Here is a 17,140-nt window from a genome sequence, read left to right as displayed (position 1 = left end):
GGAGAGGGTTTGCTTGTATCTCTACAGATGGAGAAGGAATGAGATGGGTGCCAACGAGCTATATTCGCCTTGTCCATCGGAGAGAGATGGAGCAGACCCTTGAAACAAAGGAGAAGACCCAAGAAACATTGGATGGTTCCATCGCTGACTGTGCCCACCACTGAAAGAACCTGGCAGTTATGGCATGTGACTCATGGACATCAAAAATTGTTGGACTTCAAAACCCTTAGGAATCATTGGATTCTCTGAGACATGATAAGACTGTTGTAGGACTTGGAAACCCTCAGGAATCATTGGATTCTCTCTGAGACACGATAAGACTGTTGTAGGACTTGAAAACCCTCAGGAATCATTGGATTCTCTCTGAGACACGATAAGACTGTTGTAGGACTTGAAAACCCTCAGGAATCATTGGATTTTCTGAGAAATGATAAAATTGTTGCAAGACTTCAAAACCTGTAGGAATCATTGGATTCCCTAACACATAAAAAGATTGTTGCAGGACTTCAAAAACTTGTGGGGATTATTGGATTCCCTGACACGTGAAGCAATGGACAATAGATTGGTTTTGGACTATCTCTTGGCTGCTGAAGGAGGCATATGTGTGACTGTTGTTTACTTACCCTCACTACTTGCATGTATAATTTATGTTTGTTGCACCACATTGAGCCTGCACGGGCTGTGGGGAGAGTCATTACTAATAGCCTGGGCGTTATTGCTATGTACCTGTGTAATACCTCCCATGCTGATGGGTTTGCGTATACCTGCCTCTAGTAAGACCCTTCAGCCCAGAAACCCGCTAGCAATATCTGGCTTGATTCCCCACTTCCTTTTGGTGCTTTTCATCTCTCTTCCTGAGAAGTCAGGGAGGGTGTGATCAACTCCTTTTTGGAGTTCTCACCTCCCTGAGAAGTCAGGGATGGCATGACTACCTGTGTTTTAAAACAAAAAGAAAGTGGGAGATGTAAAGGGCTGAAACTGAGTAGGTGCACTTGGACAACCGAGCACTTAAGGCTAATTACTTATTGGACAATACTCTATAAGAATATGCTTGGAAAATGGCCCTTTGTACTATTCTGTGTTGGCTCAATTGTTTGGTGCATACAGAGAATTGTAAGAGGGACTAGGGGGTAGAGTAAGACAAGCCAGAGTCACTTTGGCAGTAGAGGAGGAGAAGGGAAGTCATGAAGATTCTTTGTCCATCCAATTCACTTCTACCCCTAAAGACCAAGAATAAAGACCAAGGACTTTTGCTTATCCTGACTCCAGTTGATTCTAAGGCATCCAGGGTGCTAACTCAGGCTTCACAAGAGGCAGGAGGAGGAGAGAAGGCACGCCAGGGTGGAGCACAGCCTGGGCAAAGGCCTAGAGGGAAGACAGAGATGTGAAGAATACCTACAGAATCAGCTTGACTCAAACAGAGACCACACAGGGTGGATGAGCAGATCATAAGTTTGGAAAAGAAGGCAGCAGCTCTGAAAGGCTTTAAAGGCCCAAAGGTTGAATGCTTGATTCTGGAAGCACTAAGGAGCCCCAGACTGTAAGGAGGAGGAGAGATGCCTGGTTAGCTCTGGGCTTTCTGAATATCACCTATGTGCAGGTTTGAGACAGAAACTGACGAGGGTCCTCATGGCAACGGTCCTGGCAGGAGTTATGATGAGGGAGCAGAGAAAGCACTGTAGGTGATAAGACATTGTGTCCCCAGAAATATGAGATCTGTCGGCCCTCTGGCTCTGAAGAGCAAAGTTCAGGGAGCAACGACGGAGACGTAAAAGATTTTCACCTGAGGCGCCGGAAGGAGGATGGCAGCTTGGATCAATACTGGGACATTAGGAGAGAGAAGATTTGGGGGCACAAAGCAGTGGGTTTAGCTGCAGACAGGCTGAATCTAAGACGGACATGGCCAGTAGGCAGACGCTGGCTGGACTCCAGCTCTGGGAGCTGATTGTGATTGGGGGCTGCTGAGGACGGGAGCTGATAAGGTTCCTGAATCAGAAGACTAGGCACAGGCTAGAGGCTCAGGACCCTCATGCTGACCCAAGTCATGGAGCATGATCCAGCAGTGGAGCTGAAACGGGGCTTTCAGCAGGAACAGGGAGAAGCCAGAGCGCAGCATTAGGGAGGCCCAGGGAGAGGTGGGGGCTTCACTGTATCAGAGGCAGCAGAAGCAAAGCAGGGTGAGAAACTGGGAAAAGCTCCCAAACAAGGCAATTCGGAGACCATTGCTAACCACAGAGCGTGGCTCTCCTCCCCCTATCCCTGGAGACTGCAGTCGCCTCCGGGGGTGTTGCCTGCCTCAGTCTTCTCCCCTCTGATCTGTCCTTTCTTTGTCCACATTTGACCAGCTCCCCCTCTTCAGTAAACTGCGTCCTGCTGCTGGCCCCCTGCCGAGGGCCAGAGACACAGCTTTCTGGTGCCCAAAAAGGAAGATCTCTCTTCTTCAATAAAATAAAGGTTGTCCCACAAAAGTCTGATTAAACACTGTGGAGAGCCAGGAGTCTCCCATCCTACCAGAACAAAGGCTAGGCCTGGCCAGCCCCTGCCTTTGGGGACTTCTGCTTCCTTGTGGTTTTCCCAAGAGGGCATGAGGTGAAATGACGCGGCCAGGATCACACCAGGAGTCTCAATAGCACTCAGGCCTCCTGGACCCCAGGGCTGGTGCTCTATCCACAGCAGAGATGATGGCCCCCCACCCCCTGCCTGTTTACACAACCTGCTGGCACTGAGTGATGGGCAGAGACACCACTGCAGGCAACCACTGTGTCCTATTCTGTGTCACCAGGGGAAGGTGGAGGCTGTCTCACTCTCAGAAAGGCTTCCCCTCCCTGATTTCTGAGCCCATGGCTCCCTGATAGGGAGAAAGTCGGCAGCCAAGGGCAACTCTTCTCTTAACTCTTGTGGAGGATGATGCGGGACCAATCTGGGCCCTCATCTCATGGGCCACACTGAATGAGGAAGCAGAAACAGCATCGGAGGAAGGAAAAGATGGCAAGAAGAGCACGATCAGTCAAGTGCCCCTGCAAATCAGAGCTCAAGGAGGAGGATGGGTGAGGCCATTGAAGGCCAGTTTTCAGCATAATAGAGGAAAATCCCAAACGCTGTTCAAAAAACTACCGCACCACATGCCTCCCTCTCCTCCCTTCTCCCATCCATCACCTTCTTTCTAGCCTGAACTGTTAATATCTAGCTTGTGAACACTGGCTGATTTTGTGTGTGTGTGTGTGTGTGTGTGTGTGTGTGTGTGTGTGTGTGTGTGTGCATGTGCACACCTGAAACACTTAGAAGACACACAGAAGGAAAGGATGCTAAGAACAGAGGGTGCTGGAGGAGGATATGTTCACAACTTTTTGGGTCCTTCATCTGGGAAATGGCACAGGGACTGACAAGAGCCAAGCAAACACCAAGCACCTCAAAAGGCCCTGCTGCCCGAGGGGCTGCACAAGGCACAGGGGACTGTACCTTCAGCACATCTTGCTTGCATTTCTCCACTTTGTCCTGGAGTTTCTTGAGCTGCTCTGGGTTGAGGGCAGGATCCGCTTTGCTGTTGTTCTCCCGGGACACGGCCAGCTTTTCCTCCTTACAGGCAGCATGGTACGCTTTCTTGGACGCCTCTACCTGGAAGAAACGTTTCTCAGGATTATATTTCTAGGCCTTAGGAGTGCCCGCCAAGATCACCCAAGACTTGTTTTGGGAGAAAGCAAGAATCTGCCAATTGTGCACATGGCGACCCCCCCAACAAAAGGATCTTCCACAGGAAGATGTGAGTGAGGAAAGAAGTGGGAGAAAAAGATACCCAGGGCTAGAGCCAGAGGAAAAGACAGGACAGCCGGACATCCCTAAGGATGCAAGGAGAAAGGAGACAAAGGGGGCAAGATGGGGTCCATGAGGGAGTCTGGAGAGGAGAGAGGCCTGAAAGCACCCCAAGAAAGCCAGCTTTCAGCACAAGCGGTGCCATTTTAGTAGTCAGGGCCCATGGCCTATTCCACAGCAACTAAGCTATCCCAGGACATTAATGAGTGTAGTAGAGAAGAAGATACGCCCACGGTGGGGAAGACGGTACAATACTTAGCCGGGTACCTCCTTGAGCTTCTTCGCCCAGGGTTTTTGGGCCTTCCTGAATCCATCCTCCGCCTCTCGGGTCTCCTTGAATCCTCCCATCATCTGCTTATGAAACGCCTCCTTCTGCCAATTCTTGATCTTCTCAAAATCCTCATTCATCAGGGAGCCCTTCACTTCGAGATGCAGCTCGCTCACCTTCTCTGCTTCCGACATCACGGCATTCCAGGCCTTTTCGACGGTCCCATACTGTGGACCTAGATAGAACAGAAGGGGACATTTGGGACTAGGTGGCAGACCCTGGGCTGCTGCAAACGTCTGATGTGGAGATTTCCATTTTCATGGCAAATCTACCCGCTGCCCCACTCCCTAAAACTGCTGAATATTCAATCCCCACTTTGGAAGTCTAGGTGAGGACACAAGACCATTTGTGTTTCGTCTTCTCAAATGTTAATTTTGTTAAGATAGATTTTAAATGAAGCCAAGGTTCTTTTGAAAAGAGTTATGAAGGGGCGTTACTGGAGATGCCCAAGGAATCGAACATAAATCCCCACCACGCTCGCCCCGTTCCACACTCACCCTTTTCCACAAGCTGCTTCCATCGCTTAGCCCACTCGGTGAGCTGCTGCGCGTAAGCCTTCTCAATGCGCGCCCGCTCATGAATACAGTTCATGAGGTCATTGCAGAGTCGGTGGCCATCGTCAATCCGCTTGACTGTTCGCTTGTAGTTTCCAACCTAGAAAACAAGACAGGATTCATACGTCACTTGCATGTCAAAGGGGGGTTGGTGGCCCCAAGAGCAGAGCTACAGACTGCAGGGTATAGGCTATAAGACAATCCCTCTTCCATGACCAGAAGTGGGATGGGAAGTCCGCTGTGCAGGCCAAGCTGCCCGGCAGTTTCTGTTTTATTTTTCCAAAGATAGTTTTCAACATTCACTCTTGAAAAACCCTGTGTTCCTGGGAAGTGAATGTAAACTATTAGCACTACTGTCTATCTATCCAGGTTACTTTTACCTTCAGAATCCAATACTTAATGTGCAACAAGAAAATTGGATTTACACACATATATTGTATCTAGGTTATACTGTACACATGTAAAATGTATGGGATTGCCTGTCATCTAGGGGAGGGAGTAGTGGAGGGAGGGGATAATTTGGAAAAATGAATACCAGGGATAATGTTATAAAAATTACTCATGTATATATACTGTCAAAAAAAATTTATAATAAAGTGACTGTTTTCAATTAAAAAAAAAAAAAAAAGAAAAGAAAAAAGAAAAACCCTGTGTTCCAAAATTTTCTCCCTTCTTCCCTTCTACCTCCCTCCCCTAGACAACCATTCAATATAGGTTAAACATGTGCAGTTCTTCTATGCATATTCCCACAATTATTATTTTGAATAAGAAAAATCAGATCAAAAAGGGAAAAAATAAGAAAGAAAAAATAAGCAAACAATAACAAAAAAAGTAAAAATACTATGCTTTGCTCCCCACAGTTCTCTCCATCACAAGACTATTAAAACTAGCCTGAATCCCCTCGCTGTTGAAAAGAGGTACGTCCATCAGAATTGATCATCGTATAATCCTGTTGCTATTGCGTACAACGATCTCCTGGTTTTGCTCCCTTCACTCAGCATCAGTTCATATAAGTCTCTCCAGGCCTTTCTGAAACAGCCTGCTCATTATTTCTTACAGGACAATAACATCCCCTTCCATTCACGTACCACAACTTCTCCACTCAGTTTCCAGTTCCCCCTCCACAAAAATGGCAGCTTTAACTCGGACAGGGCACCAGCTCCCTCCAGGACGTGTAGATGGCACTTTCACCACCCCCAGGAAGGTGAGGTCACCTTTCTCAAGGTTCTCTTTATCAAAAAAAGGGCTTTGTGGCCATTTTGGAAGACTCTTGATCGCCACGCTCTGGATATCACATGGGAAGGATCCTCTTCCTCATCTGATCTCAAAGCACAAAGTGGACAGAATCCTAGGGATGTGGAGTCAGAAGCTCCAAACTCAAATTAATTTCCTCATCTATAAAATGAACCAGATGATCTAGAAGGCTTTCTAGTCCTAAATGCTAAAATCTCCTCAAAGTCGAGAACAACATGCTATTCCAGGCCCGATTATTATCCAAACAAATCTCAGCAAAGCCGATGAAATCCAGGAAACACCAGAGGTGCAGCACCTGCCATCCCACCAGTCAGCTCTGACGCCTCCTGGCCCTCTCGGAGCCCATCTCCTTGTCCTTATGAGGTATCTTATACCTTAAAATGGGTATTTTCATATTTGCACTTTAAAAAACCTCAAGCCCTGAGTAAATATAAAGTTATCTGATTTTATTATTTAGACAGGAGGAGAGGGAGATCAAGTGCTTCCGGTAAAGTGAAAGGAAGAGAGCTCTTCTAAGAGGGAGGCCCCACTGAGCTAAGCCCTGGTGTCAGCAGACATCAAGGGACTGGGGGGGCTGGGAAAGGGGTGAGTAAGAACTGGGTCTCCTAGAGGAGTGATCTTAGACAATCAGAAACACTCCTTTCAATCCCAGAAGTCCTGGTCAGCACCTCCTACTTGTGCTAGGCCCTGGGAATACAAGGAAAAGGAGCAGCATCTGCCTTAAGATAGTGGCATGGGCAGGGGTGCAACAAAGGAGAAAGCCTGACATCATTCAGTGCTGGACTCCTACCCCAAGGCGGGGGGGGGGGAGGGAAGAAGGCCAAGTACTGGACACTGGAGAGTTCCTTGGCTTCAGCAGCACCAATGACCCGTCTAGGGTCATACCACTCCTGGGCCAAAGCAGCGCTCCAACCAACAAGCTCCTGACTCTGGCCTCTGTGCTGAGCTGCCTTTGCAGACTGAAGCGTGGTGAGGCTGCCAGGGACCACGACATAGCCAGAAGCTGCCCTCAGTGAGCTTTATTCATTAGATAAATAAATGGAAGGCAGCTCCGTGCCTGACCAAGCAAGAGAGCAGAGAGTGGATAATGAGGATTTGGGGATGGGGAGCGGGTGGTCTCCCCTGACCATGAGGAGCCTTCTTGCCAAGAAGGCAGAGGTCCAAAAGCCCCATTCACCACTCCCCACTGATCCCAAGGATCAGCCATTACCTGGCCTTTTGCTTGCCCAGCTCCAGGGAGAGTCAAGTTCACTGACATTGCCGATCCCCGAGAAGCCTGCAAGGGGTTTGGAGCTATGGGACCCAGAGAGAAATGCTGCTGGCACTGTGTCTGAGGTTTGCAGATCCAAATTCAAATCCTGCCTCAGTCACTTCCCTTCCCCTCCCTGGGACTCAACCTGATCGTCCATAGCAATGAAAACCTGCTCCCTGTCTGTGGCACAGAAGCTCACCCAAGGAAGGCTGCGGCCCGGAAACAAAGAGCGTTTGTCTAGCTTGGGGCTTGGGGTGGGTAATCCAAAGAGGTTTCTGGAAGGAAGTGGGTGAGGCTGCCCAGAACCAAAGATCCAACAGGCTACATGGGCCCTGCCTGGGTTTAATTGAGCTCCTCCCAAAGTAAAAGCACAGAGATCTCTCTGTTATCTGTGTGAGCAAGCCTATAGCCCAGAACCGGATCATTCTTTGTAGCATGGGGGACACCCTCCAGCCACCAAGATCAGCAGAGCAGGAAGCCAAGAAGAGGCTGCCAAAGGCACGTTCCCTGGTGTGGACACAACTAACCATAACTGAAGACAATGTGACCGTTTGCCCAGAAAGTCCCAGAGGAGCGGAGAACAAAACGAGCCCAAGTTTCCGTTCAGTATAAGGATACACCGATAATCAAGCCACAAAAACCCTCAGGATTTCTCTGCATGGCAGAGACAAGATGCAGGAGGAAATAACAGGAAGAGAAATGTCACTGGAACTGAAACAAAACACATGCAACCTAAATCTGACAAGTTTGATAATGGAGCATCTTATTCACAGTTCACTTTCTCAGTATATTAGTTTTGCATTAAAAAAAAAAAAAAACACCTCCCCCACTTTTCAAAATATCTCCTTTTAATCTTAGATCTTAAAATAGAGATGATCTGAGAAACACCACTGGCTTTCCTCTAGGAATTATCTGGAGTACCTAGTCTTCTGGCAGGCCACAGGGATGGACCTTTCCCCTTCAAAGACAAAATTTTTTTGGGTGACTATAGTAAAGCTGCCTTCCCAAGCCAGAGCCAGCAAAAAGGTGCCCTGAATGTGTTTGTACAAATCCCGAATATAGAACAAGACAACATATTCTTAAGAGACGATATCCTCTCTATTCTGATGGAAGTGGATATTTTCAACATAGAGAAGAGCTAATCCAATTCCAATTGATCAATGATGGACAGAATCAGCTACACCCAGAAAAGGAACACTGGGAAATGAGTGTAAACTGTGAGCATTTTTTTTTCCTTCCCAGATTATTTTTATCTTCTGAATACAATTCTTCCTTTGCAACAACAACAACAAAAAAATTCGGTTCTGCACATATATATTGCACCTAGAATATACTCTAAGATATTTAATATGTATGGGAATGCCTGCCATCTAGGGGAGGGGGTGGAGGGAGGGGAGGGGAAAAATTCGGAACAGAAGGGAGTACAAGGGATAATGTTGTAAAAAATCACCTATGCATATATAGTGTCCCAAAAAAAAAAAAAAAGTTGTAATTATAAAATTAATAAAAATAAATAAATCATAAGGGAGAAAAGAGAGAGAGAGAGAGAGAGAGAGAGAGAGAGAGAGAGAGACGTGATATCCTCAAAGAACTGAATTTTGTCAAGTGATTCTCTTCATCTGTTGATATAAGTGAATGGCTCAGGATGTTTTTGTTTTGAATACGATCATGCTGATTGCTTTCTTAAGCATCCTTGCATTCTTGGTACAAATCCAGCTTCCTCATGTTGAATGATTTGGGAGATGAACTGCTACAGTTCTTTTTGCGAGATTTCCTTAAAAAATTCTGAATAATCATTAATGACATTGTTCTTGAATTCTTGTCCTTGGCTTTTTCTTTCCTTGGTTTAGATTTAAAAAAAAAAAAAAAAAAAAAAAAACTAGGCACGTTTCCTTCCTCTTTCTTTCTTCTCTTCCTCCCCCTCCTTTTACTTCCTTCTGCCTTTTGTCTCTTCACTGTCTTTTACAAAATTAGCATTTCTCTGACTTGATTGATGAATGTGCTGATTGCTGAGGAGCAAAGACAGCCTTGTCTGTACTGATGCAGAGGGTGGGACAGTGTGTACAATGAGTACAACAATGGCCATGGACAGAACAACAGAATAAAGGAAACTGAACGATATGGAATTACAAGCTTGGTCTCAAGCTAGGAGTGCACACTTCCAGGACTAGTGGGGTCCTAGGGCTGCAGACCACTGCATACAATGGCAGACTTTTTCAATATTTTAATTCTGCTGGAATCTATTTTCTTGTCATAAAGGGGAGGAAAGAAGGGATGTCCTAGGAAATGTAGGTGATGTAAAAACCAGCGATGCTGACACAGAAAACACAATTCTACACTCCATTGTGCTCCTGCCAGGGACCACACTCCAGCCCAGCTCTCAAGGCTGTTCAAGAACAATGTGGTCTACTGGTCCCTGCATCCTGGACAGTGATGGAAGCATGGGCACTGCCAGCAGGCCTTGGCAGCCCTTCTCTTACAGAGGATGAGTGACAGGCTGGGCTGGAGGTCAGGGCGGAAGACAATGAGGAGAGGAACAGAACCAGAGAGAGCCGGGAGGGCAAGATCTCCCTCCCTGTTCCAAGCAGGACCTCAGCTTATCTACCCCAGAGAGGTCATGGTCTGAACCCTTTCTTCCAACTCACCAGATATGCAGCTGTCTGGGGAAACTGCCCCAGCTTCTCACAAACCTCTCAGTCATGAAATCCATCTGAAGTGAAACCTCGCACATGCAATCCGAGTCTGCCTCTCATTGTCCCATTCTCAGAGGCCGTTCCCATCAGCCTCTTCATGCCTCATTACAGGCTCTAAGAGCATCATTAATTAGCTGCCCTCCTGGCCTCTCCAACTCATCCTTCTAGCCACAGACATGGGGTGGGCGCTTCGAACCATCCCTCTCCTCCTGACTTAGTCAATTACACTCCCACCCAGCACTACCAAATTGGCTACGGGACCCTCAAGCTTATTTGTCCCAAGAGCGTGTGGGAGTGTGCAACTGGTAGTTATGAACCTGGAATTTGTTGTGTGTGAACGAACACACACACACACACACACACACACTTCAAAATAATTGGTTTCCTATGTAATTTCACATGTGTATTTAGACATTTTTATGAGGAGTTTTTCACCAGCCTGCCAAAGGAATCCATGTACAAAAAAATTTCAGAGCCAGATTACAGTTCCCAGATGATTTCCAAAAGCTTTCAGCAGCTCAGCGTAGTGTAGAGAATGATAGCATTGTGACATTCCTGTCCCCTTTTCCTCCCTGCTAGTCTTTTCTCTCCCAGTTCTCCTCCTCTATCTCCCTTGATCCTCCAGATCACAGCTTCTCCTCACAGATGTCCCCCAAGGGCTCTGGCCTGAAATCTTGGTTCTTCTCCCTTTATACTATTTCACAAGATGCTCTTCTAAATTCCCATGAATATAATGATTACCTCTACGCTGATGATTCTCAAATCTATTAAATTATTAAAATCATGACATTAAATTTTATTATTAATTTAATAATAAAATTTAATAATTTTATTATTTTCCATTAAATTTATTATTTATCTATTAATCTTTCTCTTGGCTTCTAGTTAGTAGATCCCAAACTCAACATGTCTAAAACAGGAGTTATCCCCCCTTTTTTTTTCGGCCAATAGTATTTTATTTTTCAATTACATGTAAAGAGAGTTCTCAACTTTCATCTATGTAAGATTTTGAGTTTCAATTTTTTTTTTCTCCCTCCCTTCTCCACCTTTTTTGATATGGGTTATACATGTACACTCATTTTAAATATATTTCCATGTTAATTATGCTATGAAAAAAAATCAGAAAAGGGGAAAAGCATAAGAAAGAACAAGCAAACAACTCCCCCCCCCCAAAAAAAAGGTGAAAATACTATCCTTCGAAGCACATTCAGTCTCCATAGTTCTCTCTCTGAGTGGGGATGGCTCTTTCCATCCCAAGTCTACTAGAATTGTCCTGGATCATTACATTGCTGAGAAGAGCCAAGTCCATCATAGCTGATCATCATACAGTGTTACTATCACTGGGTACAATGTTCTTCTGGTTCTGTTCGCTTCACTCAGCCTCAATTCATAGTCTGTCTGGGTTTTTCTGAAATCAGCTTGCTCATCATTTGTTATAGAACAGTAATAATAATATTCCACCACATTCATATATTCATTACAATCAGTAACTATGGGTCCCCTTTGCCTGCTCTTTTCCAACCTCCTGCTGCCCTGGCTTCCTTCAGGGCCTAGCACCTTCTAGGAAGCCCTTTGTGATCCTGCTCATTCTATCTCAGGAGACCCCCATTAATAACTCACGTCTCTTTGAATTATTACATTATCTAATCTGGCCCAAATCCATCTAACTGTACTCTTGTGTAGCCTTTTCTAGAGCAGCAAGATTACCCAGAGTACCCTCCACCCGGTGTCCCAGTGCAGTAAAAACAAAACAGGAAGAAAAAGGGCACAAGGCTTAGAGACAAAGGGCCTGAAGTACAAGTCTGGCCAAGTTGTTGACCTCGGTCTACTGATCCATGAGATGGGATAACAATTTCTCCAAAGCCCTACCGGGTACCAGTCTGGGAGGCCATTCCTACTTAGCACAATGCTATTTCTTCATTCTCGAAGGGAACCGAGACGTCAGCGAGGTGACACAATGACACGCCAGGGACTTGAATTTCAGTGAGGAAGGGCAGAGCTTCTCCGGAGCCACACATGGACCAGGATGACCAGAAGCAGTGTGTGATGACAGAAGAGGCTTCCAAGGGCCAGCGGCTCACTCTTCCAGGCGAGCATCGTCAACTACCTGAGGCAGGGCAGGTGCGACGACTGGGTAAGGAACCGTGTGAGCACCACGCAGGCCTCGGGAAGACAGACAACTCCCGGACGGAGGCCATAAACACAAACGTGCTACGATGCGCAGATCAGAGAAGCCTGGCTTACCCACCTTGGCAAATTACAAACAGTCACTTTCAGGCTCTTGGGCAGCAAAATCGGTACGCTGTTGTTCTCCAGTCACGTCTGACTCTGTAAATGCATTTGGGGTTTTCTTGGCAGAGATACTAGAGTCATTTAGTATTTCCTTCTCCAGCTGATTTGACAGATGAGGGAACTGAGGCAGCCAGGGTAAAATGACTAGCCCCGGGTCAGAGATAATAAGCACCTGAGGCCAGATCTGAACTCATGATGATGAGTGTTCCTGATTCCAGGCCTGATGCTCTATTGGCTGCACTCCCTAGCAGCCTTCTCAGTTACTCTGGGAAATAGATGCTATTTTATTTTTATTTTTTATTTTTAATAGTTTTTATTTGCCAGATATATGCATGGGTAATTTTACAACATTGACAATTGCCAAACCTTTTGTTCTAATTTTTCCCCTCCTCCCCCTCCCCTGCCCCAATGGCAGGTTGACCAAATTATGTTAAATATGTTAAAGTATAAATTAAATACAATATATGTACACATGTCCAAACAGTTGTTTTGCTGTACAAAAAGAATCGGACTTTGAAATAGTGTACAACTAACTTGTGAAGGAAATCCAAAATGTAGGCAGATAAAATTAGAGGGTTTGGGAATTAATAGATGCTATTTTTATCCCCATTTTAGAGGTGAGGAAACTGAGGCAAAAATGGGTAATTTTCCATGGGTCACACAGCTAGCAAGTTGAATTTGAATTCAAGTCTCTCAGACTCCTGGCCCAACTGTAAGAGGCTAAGAGATTATTGTTTGTGGTTCATTCTCAAAGAGCCTCATGACATGCTGTGAATTGGACTTAGGTGAGGGAAGCCTGTGCAAAGTCACCTGCCTCACTTTCCCCTCCAGAGCCTTCTGAGTCCAGTGGCCAGATATAGATCTGGATGACTGGAGATGGCTCTGGATGTAGTGGGAAACGAAAGATAAGATGACTATCACTTAAATTATCCTTTGAGTTCATCTTTGATCCAGTAGAAGGAGAATCCTTGGATATTTTTATAAAAGAGGGACTGAATGATTTTAGGAAAATGATTGTGCAGGATGTGTCCACAGTTTAATGACTATTATTCTGAAACTCCTCTTTCATTCTTTCTTTCTTTTTTTTTTTTTTTTGAAGCTTTTTAATTTTCAAAACATATGGATAATTTTTCAACATTGACCCTTGCACAGCCTTGTTTCAGCTTTTCCCTTCCTTCTCCCCACCCCATCCCCTAGATGGCAAGCAATCCACTATATGTTATACACACTAAAATACATGTGAAACTGCGCTTTCAACTCGGACTCCTCGCTCGATGCCGACTGCTGAATTCTGTCTACTCTTTGAGAACATCCAGTTAGGGGCAGCTAGGTGGCACAGTGGATAGAGCACCCGCCCTGAATTCAGGAGGAGCCGAGTTCAGATCTGGTCTCAGACACTTAACACTTCCTAGCTGTGTGACCCTGGGCAAGTCACTGAACCCCAGCCTCAGGGGGGAGTAGAAAAAAAAAAAAAAAAAGAGACAACATCCAGTTAGGAACTACCAAGTAACTCATAATAGAGAAACTGATAGCAGACTGGGAAAAAAATGTTAACGAGTTTGATCAGAATTAGTGAAAGTATTTGTAACACAAAGTACAGCTGCTCCTGCCTGTAAACACTTGGTACCTTCCATGATTTAACAGCAGAAGGCACTGTAGGGCAGCCATTCATAGGGCGTCACTAAGTCAACTTTCATCTACAAATATTTATTCACCTTATAGTCAGGTTAAGGCTTTCACTGTTTTTGGCTGCCAGGCTTCAAAAAGACCATTTGCATACATGATGTCATGGGACTGTTAAGAGAATTTTTCGTTTTTCTTTTATTAAATTTCATTATGCCATTTCTCGGGGCTGTTTGGCCAACAGAAGCTTGTTCCCATTAACCTCAGCTGGCCAGAACCTGACTTACAGAATGACAGTATTAAAAGAAAACTTTTTGGCATTCCTCCGATAAACCAAAGGAAATTGGTGCTTTCAAAGTGATTTAGCAGCTCTCTGTGGAAGGATTCCTTGGCTACCAAACTTTGGAGTAGCTTCGTGATATGTAACTCTCCCTCGTTGTGAATTCTTTAAAAGTAGCAATAGAGGGTCAATTTTACCAATTTGGTGTTTAAATCTAGAACTTGGTTTAATGATAACCTCAAAGGAAGCAGAAGCTAATTAATCTGTTTAAGTAAGAGGCCATAAAGATTGTTATATGTTAGCATTAATTCTGTCTTTTTTTGTAACCCCGGTCCCAAAGCCCACTGGTACTGAACTCTCCTCACTGGTGGAGGGCAGGAAGGTAGGGCAGGACAGAGATGGAGAAAGGTGCCCTTTAGGGATTCTCCAAGCCTTCTATGGGCAAGTCACACCCAGCTTTGAGCAAGACAAGGAGGCAGCCAATTGCTGAAGAAAGACAGACTTTGAGAAGACATGAGAGCAGCCTGCGGTCTCTGTCATGTCCATGTACCTGGTAGGCTACTCTGAACTTAAGTTTTATGCTTAAATACAAGTCCATAATTCAGAAAAATAAACCTGAACCCCAAAAGTAACATGAGTATGGGGAGTAGGCAAAATTTAGGTTTTTAACCTCTAGAATTTTTGCCAGATCAATTTATTGGGTAGCAGAGTCTCGCATCTCAATTCTGTAGGCTGGATATATATTATTAATTTTTTTATTAAAGCTTTTTATTTACAAAACATATACATGGGTAATTTTTCAACACTGACCCTTGCAAAACTTTCTGTTCCAAATCTTTCCCTCCTTCCCCACATTCCCTCCCTTAGATGACAAGTAATCCAATATATGTATACATATTTATACAGTTATCTTGCTGCACAAGAAAAATTGGATCTAATAAGAAAAAAAAACCTGAGAAGGAAAACAAAATGCAAGCAAAAGTCAACAGAAAATGTGAAAATGCTATGTTGTGGTTCACACTTGGTTCCCACAGTCCTCTTTCTGGGTGCAGATGGCTTTCTGTATCACAAGACCCTTGGAACTGGCCTAAATCATCTTACTGTCATAAAGAGTCATATCCATCATAATTGATGATTGTATAATCTTGCTGTTGCCACAATCATCATCTCCTGGTCCTGCTCTTTTCACTCAGCATCAGTTGATGTAAGTCTCTCCAAACCTCTCTGAATTCATCCTGCTGGTCATTTCTTACAGAACAATAATATTCCATAGCATTCTCATACCATAATTTATTCAGCCATTCCCCACCTGATGGGCGTCCACTCCGTTTCTACCTCCCTGCCACCACAAAAAGGGCTGCCACAAACATTTGGGTCCCTTTTCCTCCTTTAAGATCTCTTTGGGACACAGGCCAAGTAGAAACCCTGCTGGGTCAAAGGGGATGCACAGTTTGATAACTTTTTAAGCATAATTCCAAACTGCTCTCTGAATGGTTAGATGAATATATATTATTAAAGGACTTTAAACAATATATACAAAATGTTTATTACTAAAGAGCAGGGGGGGTACTGGTGGTGGTGGGGTGGGAGAAAGATACAGATTTCACTGATGCTCTTGGGCGAACCAGATAAAACAGAACACATAGTCAATTAATGGCATTCATTTCACTTGGAGGAGAACCACATGAAAAGAACTAGGAAGATATATGACAGACAGCCTGGGGAGGGCTTAAATGTGGGGTTAAATTATTGGTTCTTTTTAGTTCTGAAGACCTGAGGTGTCAAACTTGCAAATACAACTGGGAACTGTTTAGCAAAATAAATGCAAATACAGAATAGATAAGGTTAATATGTGGTTTTCTAAGTCCCTATGATGTGGCTTTGACACCATTGCATAGACAGTGGGAGACATTTCTAGGCTTTGAGTAGCCCGGTAACAAGGTCATCTGTGTGCTAAGATGGCTTATCTGGCAGTTTTGTGATGGGGGATCTGGAGATGGAAAAGCCAGAAGGGGAAAGCACAACAGAGAAGTGTCGGAGATGGCCCTTTGTTCTTGTCCCCCAAGGTCAATGTCGATACCACCATGTGATCTCCCATCCCTTCCTTCTCTCAAGTCTCTAGACCTGTACCCTCTCCTCTCCCCCCTTCACTGCCCTTGTCCTTGGGCTGGACACTGCCTCTTAGCACTTACATCCCTGCCTGTCTCGTCACCCAGATTGGAAGTGACTTGAATTACCCCCAACGATCACTGCTCAAGAAAGCCACGTCCAACTGAACATTAGGACGGCAAGAGCTGCATTATATTTCAACTCTGCATCAGCTTCACTGCCAGCACTTAATATGAGCTCATTAAATGAATAAATGCATGACCAAAGCTCACTTTATGTACACACTTTCTACATCCTGCACGAGTAAGGCTCCAAGGTCTACAGCTAATTTCTCCAACATTAAGGGAACTTCAGAAAACCCAGTTGAGGCTCACTGCTAAAATAATATGCTATGTGAAAATACCCTGAAGCTCTCTGGGAGGCCCACAACTCTTAAGAAGGTACTTTTCAATGGACCCAAACTTGAAAAAACTAAGATTGGCTTATGTAAACACATTTTTTTCAGGCTTCTTACTCAAGATGACCTTGACCAACATCTAACCTCCTAGGACCAATATGCTAAGGACCTTTAAGGGTGGATTTTTTTTCCAATGACGGTAGGAACCCAAGAACTGAACGACTCGCTGTATTTGTTATAGATAAGTTTCAAAAGCAAACCCAACGTTCTAAAGTTGAAACAGAATTCAACTTCCCTTGTGAGTTCATGAACTAATAAAGCTGAGCTGAGGCAATGTGGTGGGACTGAAAAGAGCGGAACAGAAGGGACGAGCTTTCTCTTCTCTCTCAAGGGTCTGGAGCTTAATCTCAGACTGTAAGAAGAGAGATAGTTGTGGAATTCAAGACTTCATTATTTAGACCTTCAACCTCCCCCCAAATTCTTTGGTAGTTGTGGTGACACGTAGGGCCTTTTCCCAGAATTCTGCTTTTAAATGCCTAAAATCCAGA

At 44.8% G+C, this 17,140-nt stretch overlaps 1 protein-coding gene across 4 annotated transcripts in view; it reads right to left on the bottom strand.

The window, feature by feature from the left end:
- The window catches only part of PACSIN2 (protein kinase C and casein kinase substrate in neurons 2), a 152,700-nt gene that overhangs the window by 17,468 nt on the left and 118,092 nt on the right, over positions 1–17,140 (bottom strand). For all 4 annotated transcript variants that reach the window (XM_074271891.1, XM_074271893.1, XM_074271894.1 and 1 more), the window contains 3 exons: positions 4,636–4,792; positions 4,078–4,313; positions 3,460–3,615 (listed from right to left, as the gene is read on the bottom strand). In XM_074271891.1, the coding sequence (XP_074127992.1) occupies positions 3,460–3,615; positions 4,078–4,313; positions 4,636–4,792 (549 nt within the window). The remainder of the gene's footprint in view (positions 1–3,459; positions 3,616–4,077; positions 4,314–4,635; positions 4,793–17,140) is intronic.

Source organism: Sminthopsis crassicaudata, chromosome 5, assembly GCF_048593235.1.
Source record: "Sminthopsis crassicaudata isolate SCR6 chromosome 5, ASM4859323v1, whole genome shotgun sequence".
In the NCBI taxonomy this organism is placed as follows: Eukaryota; Metazoa; Chordata; class Mammalia; order Dasyuromorphia; family Dasyuridae; genus Sminthopsis; species Sminthopsis crassicaudata.
The sequence above is the reverse complement of the archived record's forward strand: the minus strand, read 5'-3'. Positions and strand labels throughout refer to the sequence as shown.